This window comes from Strix uralensis, chromosome 6 (assembly GCF_047716275.1).
Source record: "Strix uralensis isolate ZFMK-TIS-50842 chromosome 6, bStrUra1, whole genome shotgun sequence".
NCBI lineage: Eukaryota > Metazoa > Chordata > Aves > Strigiformes > Strigidae > Strix > Strix uralensis.
In genome coordinates this window covers 22399425-22419376 of record NC_133977.1, presented here as the reverse complement: position 1 = coordinate 22419376, position 19952 = coordinate 22399425, and the positions used below count along the sequence as shown (strand labels likewise).

At 42.0% G+C, this 19952-nt stretch overlaps 1 protein-coding gene across 3 annotated transcripts in view; it reads left to right on the top strand.

Annotated features, from left to right (window-relative positions):
• Positions 1-12390: 12390 nt before the first annotated feature.
• The window catches only part of ITGA6 (integrin subunit alpha 6), a 45056-nt gene continuing 37494 nt past the window's right edge, over positions 12391-19952 (top strand). For 2 of the 3 annotated variants that reach the window (XM_074873212.1, XM_074873210.1), the window contains exon 1: positions 12391-12620. In XM_074873212.1, the coding sequence (XP_074729313.1) occupies positions 12460-12620 (161 nt within the window). In that variant the 5' untranslated portion in view covers positions 12391-12459. The remainder of the gene's footprint in view (positions 12621-19952) is intronic. The other variant, XM_074873211.1, reaches the window with a different exon arrangement.

The following is a 19952-nucleotide window of genomic DNA, read 5'->3' as shown; positions in this document are numbered from 1 at the left end:
AATATGCAGTGTGTGGAAAAGCAGTAAGTTGCAAGTAAGTGGAAATGTACAGATGCCTTCTGTTGGATGCAGTTTCTGAACATTATGGATTATGATGAAATGCTGTGCTGGGTGTTATGGATTAGAATGAGAAGTATGTTGACTAGATAACAACACAGTGGAACTTCAGTGGTTAAGCGCCATCCTTTTTGGTGCAAGGGATATACCTGCCTAGTCTCAGAAAAAGCATAGAGCCCTACCTGTTTATGCAGAATTTAACAGTCTGTGCTGAGAACCCCCTTCTGTTGTGGTGACAGAGGTTGATCCATTGGAAAGTTATTGCTCAACCAGGAGTCTGCAGTCATCTACATAGTTTGTAAGTATGATAATATGGAACTGCCAAGAGTTTTATAGCTATGAATGTGCATTCATATAAATAAGACCTGAGGTTATGTCTCTCTAATGAAGGCATGTGGAGACAAGGCACACAAATATTTAGGTGTTGGCTTACTGTAGTCATGCAGCTTCTTTAACACGAAAGATACATATGTCTTTTCATAAAATATTTTAAAGTGCTCTTCTGAGGTGGTATGTGAATAACAAGTGCACAGGGGTAGCCCAAGTTCCCTTCATGAAACAGGAGATGAGAAGACAGTGTGCTAAGCTATGAAAAACTATGGAGAATTCAGAAAATTGGTGGTGGTGTTGAAAAATTACTCCTTTTTACTGATGTCATTGCTGGAAGATGAGCAGGGGCCTAAGGAAATTAAAGAGATTTTCATGGATTCCTACTTTCTGAGAGGATTTTAATGCTGCTAGTTGAATTGTAACAATGAGGCAGTTGCTACCAGCAGCCTGCTTCAAAAGAGTAGGTGCATCTGGCATTATACTAGGGAGACTTACAGCCTGACTGGTTATTTGGAGGGTGGGGAGAGGAGGAGATAGTTGTAACCTTCTGAAGGGCAGACATGACTTCTGGGTTTGTGATGCTTCTTCAGTTCCTGAGGCCACAACTTGATAAGACTGGGGATAAGGAACAGATAGCAGCCTGACATTTTTTAGACTCTGGTTTGGCAATTGCACATGTTCCAACAGCACATAAATGCATAATTATGAGCATGGAAATAAAGATTCTGTGTATGTGTGTTCATCCTGTTTGCTTAGTGCATCATCACTTGATTCAGTGTTTTCTTAATTGTGAGTTTTATATGGATTTACTGTTCTTAAGATTTGAAGGAGTGCATGTGTGAAATTGCTGAACTCCCCCAAAATGGAGTTTTATCTGTCATTTATCATCATGGTACCAGAGAAATAAAGGGGAGCAAATCTGAGAACAATTTGAAATAGGGTGCTTGGGAGAATTACAGAAACTAAGCTGACCTCTAAGCCAGGAACATAATAGGAATTGTAATGAGAACAGCATTAGCAGATACACAGAAAATACGGAGTTTGCAAAGGGACATCATGCATCTTGGAATTCTTTCAAGTAGGCAGTGAGCCTGTAGATAAAAAGATGAGTCAGTTGTCACAACCTTCTTGGATTTTCAAGTTGATTTGAGCCCTTGAGAACTTGAACGGGTATGCAATGAAGAGAAGATCCTTTTGTAGATTAAGAACTGACTGAAGAAAAGGAAGAAAATGGGAGGAATACATATTTTTCAAAGAGATCGATCCAGAGGGATGTATGCTGTTTGCCATGTTTAAAAACCTAAGAAGGGATGTGAGTATTAGGGAAACAGTGTTTGCTGCCTCTATAAAATTATTTGTGGGTCAAAACTAAAGCTGTCTCTAAGGAAAAGTTTTGCTATATAAATGACAGAGAAATAAAATAGCAAGACTGAGGTCTGTACTGTACAAAGCAATATGCTTGAACTAAAAAATGGACTCTGAATTAATGTGTTCTGTTCAGGATCTTGGTCTTCTTGTGGTGAGTTCACTGTCATCTGTGTTTAGTAGCAGTCAAAAAGGGAATTAGAAAATTAAGAATTACAAATGGAATACTGTACAAAACAGAGCATATAATGATGCTATGCTGTTACTGCTGCCCATGTCTTTGCTGCATCTTGAATGTTGTGTGGTGTTCTGACAATTCTGTCTCAAAAGGCATGTAGTGAAATGATAAAAGTACAAAGAATGCCTGAAGTGTTTAGAAACTTATAATGATTTCTGTTTAAGATATGAATTGGACAAGGAGTCTTCTGTGTGAAAACAGATGATTGAAGTGGGGTATGACAGAAGTTTATAAAATCATGAATAAGATGACTAAGGAATGTTCATTCACTTATGATCATATAATACAGTGGGCACAGTGTGAAGTTATTGGGGAATTTGAAGCAGAAAGTCCCTTTTCACCCAGTGCACAATTTAATTGTGTATATTGTTTCCACAGTTGCTATAGATTGCTATAGAGGCCAATAATATAATTATAAATTAGATTATATAAATTGGAAACTGTCAATAAATATGGTGGTCTGAATGAAACCATGGACAAAGTCTGTAATCTGCAGGGTACCATCAGGAAAGAGAAGGAGCACTCTATTACACACTCTTTGAAGTGACTACTGCTGACAACTGTTAGGCAGGATATTGGGCTAGCTGAACTTTTTTTACGAGTCAGTATGTCTGTTAGATCATAAAATTAAAATTATAGTGTTATAGTTATAATTGCTGGGGAAGGAGGGGCATTGCAGTGGGTGAAACTCTGCCAGGGTCCTATCAAGACACTTCCTCATTATTGGTCTATTAAGAAAAGTGAATAGTTGCCGCATCCCTTCAATAAATCACAGCTCTAACTTTGAACTTCACAGATTGCAAGATTTGGAGAAGGCCAAGAGTCCACATGTGAGTCCCTAAAACATCATGGTGCCTGCTGCCATTTCACTCTGGAGCTGTGTTGCCAATGAAGCTATGTTGCTATTAATGAAACCTTCCCAGTGGTGGCTACCTCTTGAACACCTCCTTGCAGGGAAAATCCCTGCAGAGGGTGATTTGTGCTAAAGGTAATGCAGTCTTTCTCTTTTTGGGGTTAATCAAGAAACCTCCTCGTAGTTTCTTCACAGGCCTTGCCCCTTCTTTCTCAATGGATCTTGATCTTTGGAATAAAAATAAAGAATGGTGCAACAGAGATTGCTAACATCTTCCCTCTCTTGGGAATTGATTGTGGAGGATGTGTGTGGGCATATGTTCTAGTCTTGATTTACTAATCATGGAAAAAATCATACTGCAGCTTTGTTGAAACTTGTCTTGCAAGATACTGAAAGCTGCTGTTGACTTACTAATAATAATGAAAAAAGAAAGAAAGATCTGGCTAGGTATTAACCTTATGCTAACCGCAGTAAAACATTCCTTGTACTAGAAACTGAGAGTCATGTGTTTTGGGATGCCAGAATAATAAAGAGGCTTGATACTTAGATTTTTTTAATTTTTATTTTTTCTCTGCCTTAGAGTGCATTTAAAGTAAAAGTTTACAGACGTGTTATGAGCATTAGAGTGTGGGTCTATGCAAGGCCAAGGTGTACACATTCTGTGGGACTAAAGATTATTCAGATGTTCCAGAAAGGATGAGGAAGTGTCGGATAAAGAAAGATGTCAGGAAATACAGCAATTGCTGTGGCAGCCTTGTCAGAGCTGCTGTTTCTTTGCGGAGCACAGTCCCATACCATCTGGGGTGCACCAGCAACCTGCAGCTGACGGCGCGTTCCCAGGCCCCTTAGGAAAAGGCACCTTTGGCCAGCACAGCAGGGAAAAGCTTCTGAGGGATTCACAGAGGGTGGGTCTGTGGTAGGGTGGAGATACTGAACATACCTTCATGACCTAGCTTGAGTACTGGAATGCAGGCTCACCGCCACATCTGTAAAGATACATATATTGCCATGGTCAAACTGTTTTTAGGTACCCAAGTTATTTCAATACGTTGTGTGATGTTATCTACAAAAGATGAAAGAACTCAGGTACTTTACAAATCAAGTGTGTGTTAAAATAACTCTCCCATTGGACTGTGGCATGCCGCTTTCTTTTCTTTGTACCTCAAATAGCAACAGACTGCATTTAGATAGAGAGCAGGACACTAGTTGAAAGTAGCTGATCACTTTATGATTACATACATGCAGCAAGAATTACCGAATAACAGAATGAATACACTGAAACTATGCAGCATTCCCTATCCATAAACTTTAGCAAAAAGCTGCTGTTCAATTTAAAATAAATCACAAATGTCTTCTATTATGATGAAAACAAAATTGGAATAAGGCTATGCACCCAGCAATACTAAGCAGGTACAAGAAATTTATTGAGAAGTATAACTGCTGCTAAACAATGTGGCAATTTGATATTAAGACTACATCATGCTATAGGACTATTTCAAACGTACTTAAAATTTTATTATCTACAATAAAGTATTTTTATGTTCCTACTTCACCACAATGTTTTGGCTTCTAGGTAGGGCCCGTCTGTTACCTACACATCTAGGGAAGCCTTCTTAATTGATGTAAATGTTAATCCTATGCTTTATCCATACTTGTGCTTCCACATGTAGGCCATGGTTAATGGTTACACATATCTGCAAATTGACTACCTCCTGTAATAGCTTCTTTTTCAGACACCAAACAGATTGTTGAGTGATGCAAACTTTCCTTGTAAGATTGATAATCCGATTCTTCCCTCTCAAAGCAGCTGTCATTTTGGCATCCTAAGGCTGAAATAAACTTGGCGTGCAGCCTCAGGAACACAGATCCGAAGGGCTTGCAGTCACTGCTGACAGGCACAGGCTTGTACTGTGACCTGATCCCACTGCATGGTGATTGTCCTGCCATGTGCAGTTGGTCAGCAAGTGCTTGTAACATCTGTTGATTGTTGTTTATTGTCTGCAGAACACTCATCTGCTCAGATTTCTTTTCTAGCTGCTGCACACCTGGCGGATCTGGTGGTTGTATTTCCACAAATACAGACAAATCAGTTCCTTCTCCCAACAACGGTCAGTTGGCTCCAGGGGTGACAGTAAAGGGCTTGAAAACTGGCATGTTGAAGGTTGGAGTGGAACAGAGAGAACTCCTGGAGCCTTTAAATATTATGTGAAAATGAAGTGATGAAGTGGAACAGAAGGAATTTTTTGACACTGAACACTTATTCTCTGATAAGTACAGCTGCAACCCATACGGTACTACAAAAATTCCCAGAGACAGAGTCAGAAAGCGTCACAAGGGACATTAGTGCTTACCTACAAAAAGCATGCTTTTTACTAACACAGCGCATTACTCAAAGGATGGGGACTGTCAGCCAAATGTGCATATGATCTGGTATCCCAGATAGCAGCTGATAGCTGTGCAGAAGAGAACTTGTGAATTTTCAGATTTAGGCAGAGCTTTTCTAACAAGGCAGAGGAGGAGGGAGAATCCAGAAACCAGGTCTGGCTGTGGGTTCTGCTGCAGTTTTCCTCTGTGATACTGGGTCACTCTCTTGCCCTTAAGTTAGACCATCAATCTTTTCCACTTGGAAATGGAGATTATAATACTGCTATACCTCACAGGGGAAGAAAGAAAATGCTTTGAGATAGTTCTTTATGTTCTGCATGGAGAACACATCATTATTATAGAATAACTGCATTTTATTTGATCGATGTTAAGAACAGATCCACAGTAAAATGGGTACCTTTATTTGCACTTAAGAAGCAAATAATCATGCCTTGATCTAACTGCCAATTAGGTTGCTTAGAAATGGACCTTGATCCTTGGAGAAGCTGATTGACTTCAGAAAAAATTGAGTAATAGGAACTGATGCATGTACTTCACTCAGTGTGGTCAGAAATCCACAGAAGTTTACTTGCTTGTATGCTGGAAAACATACTATTTGTCTGGTATGTACTAAAACCACACACCCACAAGTAAAAAAAAAGCGATATGTGTGCCATGCAAGAAATGCCCTAGTGAAAACTGAGAACACTTCTCCCTGACTGTGTCATCCTGCCTTCCTCAGTTGTTCATGTTCCCAGATGTATGGAATGAGCTCGAATAGGTTTGGGGGTGTTCTCTTTGAGACTGCCTGTGTGAGAGACATGTAAATAAACAAGGCAGAGAACTCCCAGCACACCCACACAGGGACTGTTAATTGCAGTTGAAGAAAATATATGTAGTTGTTATAATGTGTATATTAGAATAGTTCCTCTTATTACATAAAATAAGACTGGACTTGTTTAAATGTGAATACCATATGAAAGTTCAAAACCTGATTTTTAGAACTCAGAAAATTTCTCCTGACAGAATTAATCTGGAGAGAATGACCAGGCAAGTGATGGTCTGAAAATAAACATTAGAGTAGTTACAGTGTATAGAAATATGGAAATGTGTTTATGGCATAAATCTTTTACCAATTTATTATGTTATTGGAATAATTGTTTAAAACTCAGTGCCTTAAATTTTGATTGCCTACAAGGCACAAGTAATTTTGCCTTTTCCTAGGAAGGGCACTTGAAATTTAGATGTATAAAAAGATGGGGGAAAATAGTGAGAGAACTGAATACACAATGAATACAAAAGTCAAAACTCCATTTGAAACCTTTCCAATACAATATAAAAATTTTCACTTTCATAATTAATGAGTGACCTTTCCTTCCTTGCCCCAGATTTTAGTTGTTTGCAACAAATGAACAAATCACTTGAAGTCAGCGAAGCCAACACAGCAGCTTCCATAAACCCCTTTGCCAAACTGATTAGATGTGCAATTCACTCACTAAGCCTGCCTGGTCATGGCAGCATCATGCAATGAATCTTTTCATTGAATAAAACTGGAATTGCAGAGGAACTAATTTTTTTTTGTATGAATACTTCTGTAGTGCTTGTTTAAACATGAAATTGTTCCTGATTAACTCATGTGTGAGCAGTCTGATTCTGGAATAAAAAAAAAATCTTCTTCCTCTTAAGCTTGGTGTAGTTGTTTAATAATTAAACATAAGCAGTTAATTGGAAAGTACTGCATATGTAGACAATCCTCAGTCTTTTTCCTTTGGTGGATGTAAATGGTTAGTGGTTGGATAAAGAAGTGGTATTTTAAAAAATTCTTCCTTGGGTAACAGATTCTCTTTATTTGTTGATTTTTCTTAATTTGTTGGACTAAATGAGAAAGTGAAAGTATCTGATAGCTTTTGCATGTAAAATAGCAGTACAGGTAGATTGGCATGAAGGTAGAAGAATGCTTTGTTTCTGTATAACTTACGAAGCTCCAGAAACTGAAGGTTGCATCGCTCAGCTGGGAGCTTATGAGAACTACAGTGTGTTCTCAGCCTCCACATAACTGCTATTCACAGCCAGCCAAAGCAGGGAGAGAGAACAACCTGATTTTCATTCAGACAGTAGCTCAAATCCTGAGCGGACTGGGCCTTTACAGACTTCATTTAGGGTTTGGTGTTTTTTTTTTTTTTACAGCCTTTGCATAATTAACACTCTCATTGTTAGTGAGCACTTTAGCAAGTGAGAGTAAAACAGAAGATTGGATTTGTTCATCATGAATTGATTTAAAAGACTAAGATTAATTAAAACTACATCTTGTCCAGAAAAGAAATACTTTTAAATGGTCATCCTTTTTCTCTTCCATGGGAGCTGAACAGCCAGCTGGCTGCCCTCACAGCTGGGACAGATCCAGGACCTGATGGGGGCAGCAGGTGTAACAAGTGTGGTAATGACCAAGCAGCTGCTTCCACTAGTTTGCTGCAGGGAAGTTGGGGGGTCTCAGCTATGCTCTGTTGTTACAGTAAGCTAGATAGTGACCTAGAGACCAGATTCCTCAAGTGACTGTAGTTCCTAGTGTTGTGCTTTGCAGACTCTGTCCTAGGGCCAGGTCCTGTGTGTCCAACATCCAGTGCAGCTCTTGGAGGTAAGTGTTATCAAGGTTGTGTGGAGTTGTGCTTTGGGTGATGGCCAAGGACTCTAGTCAGAGTCTGTGTGGGCTAGGAGAACAAAAGTGTTTTGTCCTGAACAATGATTATTTTTGGCTCTTGATGGAGTTAAAACATGTCCCATGAAGGTTCATCTTGCTTCCTGAGTTCCTGGGGAGAATCTCCAGGGAGATCCTATGAATATCTTGCTTGTAAACCTCTTCCTCCCCTGCTCCCTGCCAGCACCTACCCAAGAAATACCTTGCTTTTTTTTTTTCTGATCTCCTCTGCTAGCCTGCGAGCAGTGGTTGGCTGCTTTGGCCCAAATTGGCTGGATGATGCACATATAGACTGACATTGAGGGAAGGTTGGCTAGAAATGCCCAAAAGTTTGCATCTGGTGTTGGGTTATGTCTCTCTGCCCTGGTGAACAATAGTAAAAGACAATCAAGGTTTCACATGCAGGACAGTGTAGTGGATCAAAGAGTATGCATGGTATAGATGGATCTGGCATGCAGTCAGTGCTACAAGTTTCACCTGTGGTGACGTAAGAGATTTGGGGATATATATGTCTGGCTGAAAGAGACACAAAATGGGACTGCAAAGGGGCCTATGATGTGTATAATGATTTTTAAGCTTATGCTGCCCTTGCTGGGGGGAATCCTATATAGTGGTGTATGTAGGCAGTGAATAGAGGCACACATTCAAAGTGACTGCAGTTTTATGCCTTAGTTATCAGTAATTTTGAAGGAACATCCTTAATTCCTTCTGCAGCAATCCAAACTATAGGTGTTTAGTTCCCATTTATCACCAGCATTGCTCTGATCTCTGCCTAGCTACGCTCATACAGTGTCTCCAAGTATGTTTACAAAGATGTTTACTCTCCAAACAGTTCAGGCTGGTCATTCTGAAACTACTTAAGAAATGTATCTGACAATTTGGGTGGAAAAATACTAGCTCAATGTAAAAGACTTAAAGAACTGCTATATAACCCTGATTGCAGTGCTTGCCAAAATTCTGAGTCTGGACCAAAATATTTATTTCAGCTCATATTTTTATTTGTGTAGTACTTTGTATATTATGTAGAAACATTAAGTTAAAGCCATGATGCTAAATCTGAAAAACTCAGACTTAAAGACTTTAAACCTGGAATATCATGTCAAATTCTAAATAATTTGTCTACAGAGATAAATATTTTACCTTGCAAGCTAGTAAAGAATGGCAGAATGATGTTTTAGACATCAAAGAGAAAAAGAAAAGTTATAAGAACGAGGCAACATCTGGAACTGTAGTTAATCTGATTTAAATATAGCAATAAGTAAAAAAGCTCTACTTTAGGAATCTTTCTGAAAAGATAGTAAAGAAAGAGAGATTGAGATATTCTTCATTCAATTATAAATTATATAAATACAATGAGCGTCAGTTCTGTATAATTCAGAATACCAAGTGTGCGAATACAACTATTTTAGTATCTGGTTTCTAGACTGTTCAGAGCTAAACATTTTGCTTACATGGTGTTGAGCAGTTTGTCTCCGTAACCGCTGTAAGCACCTTTATCTCCTGTGCTGCTGTTTGTTAGTCCTGATGCCATTGTTGACAGAGAACCAAGAACAGCCGTAGAGGATATACTGGCAAAAACAGTCTCATAGCCTGGTTGCATAAAAATTCAACTGTTTATTGTAGCTGATGAGGTGCACCTGTTCAATAAATGTAAATAATTTGGAGAACATGCAATTCTAAAAATGGTAGGTATATTGTCTTCAGGAGAAACTATCCAGAAGGTTGATCCAGGCTACTAACACTTAAAACTAGGTTATGCTTCTGAACTGAAACAATTCTATAGCTTTAGAACCTGCACAGTGAACCAAACCTTTTTGGCCTATATAATTTTTTCATCTGGATTTACATCAAATATAAAATCAAGCCTCTTTTTTTTTTTTTAATGAAATGGGAAGGGGATGTTTACATATTTTTGGCCTTTCTGAACCATTTGATGTGCTGCATTAGAGCTGCACAGCTGAGTATCCACAAGTTGTGTATTTCTGAACTTTTATCATTTATATGAACAAAACATACTATGCAAAGAAGTGTAAAGCATTGTGCTTTGCCTTCCTTCTAGGGAAAGCCTAAAATGTCTTGCCAAGCTCTAGCTTTTCCATCCCACCTCTTCTATTTTCCAGAAATTATTTTTTTCCCCTTTGTAATTAACTACATGGTTGTATGGAGGAGGTAAGTATTGCTGGCAGTAAGGCTTGTAGACAAGGCTCCTATGTAGACACAGCAGGCAAACACCTTGTAGCCTTTTGGCTGAGTATCAACACACCATTAATAAGCAGACAACTTGAAAACTCTGCAGTAGCAGAGCATTTCTTATAAAAGAGACAGCTTCGATCTGGCCATTACCTTTCTTAGAATCGCCCTGTTACTGTGCATAGCAGAGTGCTCACGTTTAATTGGTCATCATACCTAATCTTGGTCCCCCTTTATACAGGGATGGTACAAAAGAGGAATTCCTGAAGTAGGTGTTAGTTATAGATAACCCACAGTGTGTTTGTTTTGGAGGAAGAGCAAAGAAAGGAAACTTTTTTTTTTTAAAAACTTTTTTTTTTCTTTCCTCATCTAGAGCAAATGAAAATAGTACAAGATGATGAGAGACCATCCAAGGTAGCTCTAAGCTGTTTGTATGCAGTTCTGCTCCACCCTATATACAGTCTATTTCTGTTGTTCCTTCTGTGGTCACTTGAGACAGGTTTTAATATAACTATGTCTTGGAATGCTTGTTACTGCATCTGGAGATGAGAAAACTCTGTCTCCCCTCAGCAACCTCTGTGGATAACAACAAACAGGTACAACATGCCCAGGCAGCGCTGGTTCGAGGGAGGGAGAGGGAGAAGTCAGATGAACCTAACATGCCAGTATCATTCAGATGGCTCTGGATGAAAGTATTTCTGTGATTCCTTACAGAAGTTATTGAGTACAAGCATTACTTAAAAAGTAACTATAGTTACCATAAGAGTATTATAAGCATGCAAGTTTAAATGGTCCCGAAGGGCAAACTGCTAGGACTTTGGTACAGACCTCAATGCTATTTTAAAAGACTTGTTTTCAAATCTTTACTAATTACTGTGAAATACGTGGATTGTAGTAAACCTACTTGTAATTAGCCGGGGACCTTTCCCTCTTATGGGTCCTTTAGTGAAACCGTAGGGTGGTGTTCATGCCAGTACGGTTTTTTGCTGTGGCAGTGACTGTGAAGTGATTGAACACTGGATTAAGACTTTGAATGAGTTAGGCATGAAGAGCAAGCAGGGAAGGACTCTATTAGCAATAAATATCTGGGAACCTAATTTAACAAAATGTTTTGTTTCCACATTAGATGCACATTTCTGGTGCGTTTTCTCCTCTCTTTTGATCAAGGGTGTTTTGGACTTGAGCCGAAGACTTGTTTATACACGGAGTTATCCTAGAATAATTACTCTGGAAAAAGTAGCCTGGATTAACTCCATGGGGGCAGAGTATTGTTCCAGAAGGAGTTATTTGGAGTATCAACATATTGGAGTGCTCTGTCTCAATTGCTCTTTTCTCACTTTCTCTAGAATCTCTTGTGTGAGAAGAGAAGCTTCTCTCTTCATATGCTGGATATCGGTAGGAAAGAACAACGCAGTATTGTCCATGCTGCTTGGCACTTGTGAGGTTTTAAACCCTTGCATCTACTTCCTTAAACCAGAGCACTAAACTGAGACTCTGTTACAGACAGACTAAAACCTCTCTCTCAGGTGCAAGAAGTGTATTAACGTATGCCTGCAAATACCTTTTCGGAGTTATGGGTGAAAGCGTGAGATAAAATGATCTGGGATCCAAACCCACATATTGTTTTCAAACAATTAAAAGATAGGGGTAAGGAATTCTCAGATCTGTTCAGAGATAGGAGATGCTGGAAGAGACCCATGTACTCTTGAGTCTCTGTCCTCATGTGCTGTCTGAAAAATCTGGGAAACAGAGCTACATATGCTTTTTAATTTTTTTTTTTCCTTAGGGATATATTGTTTGGGGAATACAGACTGAATATGAGAAGCACCTGTACGCTGGGCTCATGCTGGCCAGAGCTCTATCAACCCTGGAGCCTTTCCGCAGGGTGTTACGCCCAGGGTCGGCACCCTGCGGTGCCGCTGAGGATCACCCAGACCGGTACCAGCTCTTACCGTGCCCCGCGGGGGGGTCTCTGCGCCTCCCCCGCCGCTGCCCGCGGCCCGGCCCTCACCTGCGGCCGTGACCCGCCCCCGGCAAGGCTCTATTTTCAGTTGCGAAGAGCAAAGACACCCCCGTCGGCGGCGCGGCAGGCGCTGTCCCCCTGCGGGCCCCGGGAAGCGGCCGGCGACCCGCGGGCGGGGCCAGGCCGGGGACATTTTGTGCCGTGCCGTGCCCGCCGCCCCCGCGGCGGGGGCGCGGGGCTCCTCGGCGGGGAGCTGCCGCTCGGGGGCCGGGCAGCCCGCGGCGGCGGAGGGCGGGGCGGGGCGGGCTCCGTCACGGCGCGCGGAGCCGGCGAGGCACAACGGGCGCCCTCAGCGCGGCGAGCGGCGGCGCTCGACAGCAGGTTCCCGGGGCCGGCAAGAGCAGATGGCGGCCGCGCTCCTCTTCTACCTGCTCCTCCAGCCGGGGCTGGCCGGCGCCTTCAACCTGGACACGGCCAACGTGATCAGCCGGCGCGGGGAGCCGGGCAGCCTCTTCGGCTTCTCCCTGGCCATGCACCGGCAGCTGCAGCCGCAGGAGAAACGGCTGTAAGTGCTCCCGCGCCCCGCCTGGCCCCGTCCCGGGCCGCCCGCGGCGACCCTCCTCTCCCTCCCACTGCCGGGAAACTTCTCCTGGCTCCGGGCCGGGGCCACCAGTCCCCCACCTGGGGGGGAGTGGGGCCGGGCGGGGCGCCCCGCGGGGGGGGGCGGCGGGGGAACCCCTCGGAGGGACGGGGCGGCACCTGCCGCGGCCCCTGGGGTGCTGCGGCGCCGCAGGCCGCCCGGCGGCAGCGTGCGCCCGGGCGGAGCGGCGGGAACGTGCCGGGGAGCGAGGTGCCGCCCCGCCCTGCCCGCTGGCCTGCGGGGAGCCGGGGCGAGAGGCGGGGAAGCGAGCAGCAGCCCCCTCTGGGAAACATTCCTGCCTCAGCCGCGGCAGCGGTGTCCCGCCGCGGCGGCGGCTGTGTCGGCGGGGCCCGGGCGGAGCGGGGCGCCGGGGGGCTGGAGCCCGGGGCGGGCTCCCGAGGCAGCGCCGACCTGTTCCGCCCGTGCCTGTCCGGGCTCTCGGGTTGGTTCTTCCTGTGCGCACCCGGCCTCGGGTAACCCAGGGGCTGCTGTTCAAGACGGGACCTGCCCGGGAGTGCAGGTGGGAGGTGGTACAAGGAAGTCGGGAAAAATAAATCAATGTTGGTGGCATACGGGTGAGAGCTAGGAACTTCTTTGGGGAAATTCAGAAAGCAAAGTAAGGCTCCTTTGCCCATCTTCAGGATCCTTGCCTCTTTGTGACCATATCTGAGCAGTGCCTGACCCCACCCTATCCAGTTGTGCTGGACGGAGTGTGTCTTGTATAAGGTATTGTTACTGAATAAACGTCGCTTCCCCAAGTTTTTAGATTTAGTTAAAGGGACGACAAGCCCGTAATCCCCATAGAGTTAATGGGAGAAGGAAGCTGGAAAGAAGTCGAATCCTTCATAAAGTTAGCTGCTAAACTTACTTAAAAGTGCTGTGGGCCCGTTTTGCTCAAGCTTGTGTTCTGTGTGTTTTAATAAAAATTACAGCGTGTAAAGGAGTAGAAATCAAAAATGCCCACATTCTGTCTTCCATCTAGAAGACAAAATGACCGATGGTATCCTGAAGAATGAAATACAAATCTGTGAGCTCCTTTTCAGAGACCTTTATCTTAATTCTTGACAGGATTACTCGCATCTGTCTCAGTTCTAAGAAAGCAGTGCCTGAGGCTTGTTAGTTTCCCATTGTATGGTCAATACTGGTAGAATGTGTCAGAATATGCAGACAGCCAATTACTGAGAAGTCAGTAGAAACACAAGAATGGTCACAGTATTCAAGCTAGTCTGTAATATTTGGCTGAAATGCTTCAGAGATTATTAGCATGAAAGTTCTGTATTGTATGTATAGTAAGTGCTTCCTCAGGCAATCCAAGTCTGGGGACAGAGCAGAGCCAGACGCCTTGACATGACTTTCTGAATCCAGGCTTTCATGAGAAGCAAGGGTCTCTAATAGAGACAAAACCAGGCTAGAGAAACCGCGTTTTATGATGATGTGCACTTGTGAGTATGAGACGTCTTGGTCATTTTTAAAATCTATTCATGAGTTTTAGCATAAAGATTTTTAGCGTTACCCTGGGTAGCTGCTAGGTAGTATTTTTGGAATGAAGCTTTTTACATCACGCAGGGATGTTATAGTCGCTTTAAGCATCATTTTTCTGTTTGTAAGTAGTAGTGTGTGGCTGTAAGAGAGCAAGACATTAAACTTGCTGAACTATCTTTCATAGGGACAGAGGTGTGTTTTGCTTATTTTGTGTAAATTCTGTCTTATGAAACAGGAGTTTTGGTGGGGAAACTTGAAGCCATGTTAGGCTGCATGTTTATATCAGATAAAAATGAGTGGTGTTGAACTAATACTGAGCAATTTGTGTGGCCTGTTCCACAGAAACCATGTGTAGTTTCTAAATAGCTTGACTCTTTATAGGTGGAACAAACAGTTTCTGCTGTCCAGATACTTGGTGAAGGTGGAAAGTTATGGGAATGGAGGTCATACTGAGGTCTCCTACTGAGAAACAAGTATGTCTAATGCCTGTATGCTGCCCATTATCTGTAACAGCAGGAATTTTAGTAGTTTGTTCTCAGGAGTGTAATACCTCTGCATTCCTAACTGCATTTTGGTCTGTGTCTTACCTCTACTGCAAAAGTGGTTTTATGTGCAGCTATCTTAGTCAGATAGAAGTATTTATTTTTACCCCTTCTTCTCAGATGGATGCTAACTTCAAAGCTCAGTTACAGTTTGAGTGTGAACACTGTTAAGTAGTTGCCAAAAATACACAAACCCCATTTCATCATTGAAACTTAATTAAAAGTGACACTTGGGTTCTCATCTGGCAGGGACTCTCGTTCGAAAAAAATCTGCCAACCCGAGCACACCTCTGCCCCCCAGTTTTACAGAATGAGAAACAGATTGAAACAGACATGTACAAGATCAGTCAATCCTTGGAGAAACAAGCATATGAGAGAAGGTGTAATTACCTGAATTCTGTTCAAGGGCTGTTTCAGTCTGTGGCTTGGAGCAAGGCTTGGTAAAACAAACTAAATGATGTGTAATTTTTCTCTTGCCTCACTTAAGTGGTTCTTAAGTGAAATGGTTCCTCTTCCTCACACCAGATTATGTTATTAGTGTTAAGCATTGTGAAAATCCTCTGTAAAGATGAGGGTGGAGAATGTCTAGGAAGTGTGACAAAGAAAGGTACAGCTGAAATAGCCTTTGATTAAACGTGGTATTTGCTTTTGATCACCTTTTTTCTTAGTCACAGGATACTGTGGATTGCATGTTAGCTTTGAGTGGCAATCTTTTCATTTATTAGTGTTAGCTACTAATGGCATGTTTGCTAATGAGGAATTACTTAACTCCCAACAGTATGGGTAGATGACTGTTCAGCTGCTTTGACTTTAGTTGTAAATAGTACTGAGTGGGCTAGTAACAGGATTTTATTTCTCTTTGTGAATATTTTCAGGTGAGAAAAGTTGGAAAGTTTGTCAGTTGGAGAGGAGAAAAACTTTATTAATTCACAGTGACTGAAAATGGACTGCTAATGGCTTGTGGGTGTGCAAGACAGCTGAAGCAATCTTAATGTGCATCAGGGGAGCATTAACATTGGAGGTACTAAGGGCAGCCTGCCTGGATTTCTGTGTACAGTTCCGGTTCATTGTCAAGCACTGTGAATCGGGTAGCAGAAAAGGCTAATGCATCTCTAGGAGAGCTGGATTTGTTGCCCTGTATAAGATTGTTCTGTTTTTAATCTGCCAATATGATGAAAATGAGGGGGTTCTGGTTCTGTGAAAGGGTCCTGGCACAACAGCAGTGCGTTTTGTCTGCAAACTGGAAGAAGGTTTTTAACTTGGAGGGGCTTGAGACTCAAGGACAGCACAGCTATAGGAGTAATGTGGTTAAAGTTTAAGTAGTTCTGAGATGGAGAACATGAATGCATCTAGCATCTGTCAATGGGGACTACACTCACTAGAAATATATACATATTAGCTACATATATTATAAATATGTTACTATTATATTATTGCAAGCTACTTACTATATATAGTGACTGTAGTCACCTATGTATAATTATATATAGAATATATATAAATCACATGTTGAAGTGCTAAATTCCATGTAAGATGTCCAGCAGGTCTGTTCCAGTCCTTTTTGATTGTAATTCACAATGATTTAAGCAAGTGTCTTGAATTAGAACTCAAGTCCCAAGAATACCTAAATTTGTGTATTCCTTTACTTGCAAATAATTCTGATGTTATTTTCAGTAGAAGTATGGAGCTGAACTAATGTAGGATTCTTGTTACTGTTTAAGGCAAAAAAGGATGAGATTGTAGTTATCAACAATCAAGATCTCATCAGCTGAAAAACTGTGTGGTTGAAAGCTGTGGATAGGTACTTTATGTCAATACTGCACTGACCATTAGCAGCCATAAAGTCCTAAAAATTGCAGTATTTTACTGAAATTTTTACTTGTGACAGGTTTTGCTGATACTGCATATCTCCACTGTGAGCTGTTATATCAATACATAACAAAGTTGCCTTAGGTCAGCAGGGCTGCTGACATTGCTGTACTGCTGCAGTGCATCCTGAGTGGTATTTAGCCAGTACTTCTGTGTTGACTGAGGGCTTGTGCTCATAGACACTTTGATCCAGCATCAAAAGAGCTGGATTATGCTGGTCTGCAGTGGAAAATAACAATTTCTGCTTGCAGAAGTGGTGTAGTGTAATTCAAGCTTCAGGTAGACTGAATTAATAACAGTGCATATTTACACCTTCAGGATTTAAGTGCTTTAATAATGCTGGTCTTTAGTGCTTCTGTCAATTTTTTAAAAAAAGATTTATTATTGATTTTCCTTTTTATTTTTTGAAGACTGTGTCCTTACTGCCTTATTGCATGTAGTATTTTTTTTTCTTGTGTGTCTCTGGTTTTGTCTATGCAAGCTATTCTTGGATAACCTGCTTAGCATGCTTGATTACTTTCTTAATTTGTGATAGTAGAGGAGTTTGTCTATGTTTGAGATAGATGTGCGGAGGCAAAGGTCAGGAGCAAATGAAGTTGGGAAGGAGGAGGGAGGAGTAGTTCAAGAGTTTCACTGTAGTGGTAAAGGAAAGATTTTTAAGAAGATCCATCATACTAATATCATGGATGAAAGAAGTGAGAAAATAAATTTGCATTGCATAAGGGGGAGGAATGTGGAGTTGCTGTAGGTGGAGTTAAACTGCAGAATGTAAGTTTTTTCCCAGGGATAAGTTTGAGTTGTGTTGTGGGTTATCAGTGGCAGACACACAGCTGACAGGTTTACAGGTCAGGTATTCAAAAGATTGGAAACTATCGTATAATTGTTACTATCTGACTCCTGTTTTTGCAGGTGGAAAAGAAGAGGTTAACATCTTTATTTTTTTTATTTTTTTTTGGTTGTTTTCCTCAAGGGAACAGGAAAAAATTGTGCACTTAGTCTTGCAGTACTCTACTAAGGCAAGAAGGATGAAACGGAGCATTGAGCTGATAAGCACTAGGAAGTTGCACTAGTGTAACCACTTCTGTCACTGTAGAAAAAGAGCAGACCCTGCAAGGCCCTAGTGAAGTCAGGTCATACAACAAAAATGTGCTTCTACTAGGATAGTTTAGTCCAGGTGCCTCTAAAAAGGCTGTGTCAGGAAAGATATGCTACAGTACAGTCCTTTGCTGTTAGCTGTGTGAGTTCACAGGTTGAGCTTCACTCCAGTGTTAACTGGTGTGACAGACGTTCATAGTGTAAAGCTAGCTTTCCCACACCGTAAGTGGCAGACCTCTTATCCCAGTCCTCCATCCCTTTGAGGAACTTGTTTTTTCAAGAGGTGATATACTTTTCAGGTTATTTTTCAATGGTCACCTGTAAGTGCATAGAATCTTACGTAACCCTGTGGTAGATGTGTTTTCTTATGCTGGTGTTACTGAGAATTAACAAAATTCATTGCTGTGCTAGTGGGAGCCCTCCATGAGTAAGGACTATAGCATATGCCTTTTGTCAGCAGTGATGATAAATGGGCTTATGGGCAGACTCCAGCTCTGAGAAACAGCCTAGGCTATCAGCTTCAATTACAGCTCATAAAATTGTTATGCTCTTACTGGAAGATGCTTGTACCTGATACGACTCCTTAGTTGCATAGCTTTTTGTTTTTATGTATGCTGAGCCTGATTGATGAAGCAGTTTCTAATGTAAAAGGTACCATGTCTTTGGTGCGGTTGCCAGAGCATAACATTTACAAGGAGGAGGTGATTACACATTTAGAAGCATTCTGGCTTATGCTTTCTTAAATGTCTCAATAGATGTGAGTCGAAATTTGTGGAGGCACAAATTCCTCTCTCTTCGGCCTGTGTGTTTGGAAAGAGAAGGGTGTTCTGTAAGTTGTTACTCTGTGTAAAACACGGACCTGCCAAGCCATTCCAAGAGCATTAAAATATAAATGATGGCTCAATTAACCAAAATTGCTTTAAGTTCCTCTGGTCCAAGTCTGTTGTACTCATCCCTTTCTAAAAGGATGGAATTTATACCAGGTAGTTCTTATTAAATAATATTAGGATTTACATCAGCCCTTGATGAACACAGCATATGCTAGCCCAGCGAGCTGTATTGCTGCCAGAGTATTAGACACGTCTCGGAAACAGATCAAAAACTTAATCTTGCATCCTCTAAAACTAGCAAGGCTAAAATAGTGTAACTGGAACAAAATAACATAATGCAGGCGAGGACAGACCTTTATCTCAGGAAGGAGGGGAAAGGCTTTTCTCTTTACCCGAGTGAGTGAAAACTAATGAACTGCACAAAATATGAGTTAAGGACAAAGGGAAAGCATTCCCCTTGACAAGTTGTGTTCTTGAGCAGGGGCTCTGGGTCCTGACAGCTGTGCCTAATGATGCCCGAAGACTGGGCAGAAAAGCATTGGGGGGGAGGGCTCACAGTTGGAAAGACCAGCAGCTATTCTCTTGCTTTTCAAACTAAGCTGATGTAGACACGCACAGGTGGGTGATCTAGACGTGTCTGTGTGCATGTCTGATATAAAGCCTTCAATGAAACTGTCCGTGAGGCATTCCATTGTGAAAAGGAATTGTAGTCCTTCACAGTGTTTGCTCTAAATATTGGGGGCGAGAAGTCATCCTATACCCTCTTAGTCTCACATATAGTTTGGTTTGAGAACTGTAGTTGTAAGTTGGATGGGGTAAAATGCGTTTGAGGAGCATGAACATTTACCCTCTAAGACCTGAGGTGGGAGTGAGCTGGAGAAGCAATTTTTTCTGCAGTTCCCTTCCTGCAGTGAGAGATGAAGTGCTGACTGGGGCGTGCAGTGCTGCGTGCATGCTCTGCCCCCGTTCTCAGCTGTGTGGGCTGGAGCTGAGTGAAGAATCAAGGCCCTCTGTGGCACTGGCATCCTGAAAGCTTCAGCTGGCAGACAGCTGCTGGAAGCTCATTGCTTCCCTATCTTATGGTGCTCTTTATACTTAAAATGTGACCTCATCAGCTACAGAAGGGTAGAAAGCGAGGGAGACAGAGCAAATACTGATCAAGATGCAGGGGTGTGGAGTGAACCATTCAAGCATCTGAAGGATGTAGCATGCACAGCACAAGGCCTGCTTTCTGTGTTCTGCTCTGTTCCAAAGCAGCAGGATTTGGAACAGACGTGCCAGGAGTTCTGCAACAGGGACATTAAAGGGAGCACTGTACGTTACCAGTGAGCTGGAATCTTAAGATTTAGCATTTTTATTTGAGGACATAGTTTTCCTTTGGTTTCTGTTTTCCTTTTCCAAATTTTCTGAGGTCTTGAATGCAGCAAATAACTTTCAAA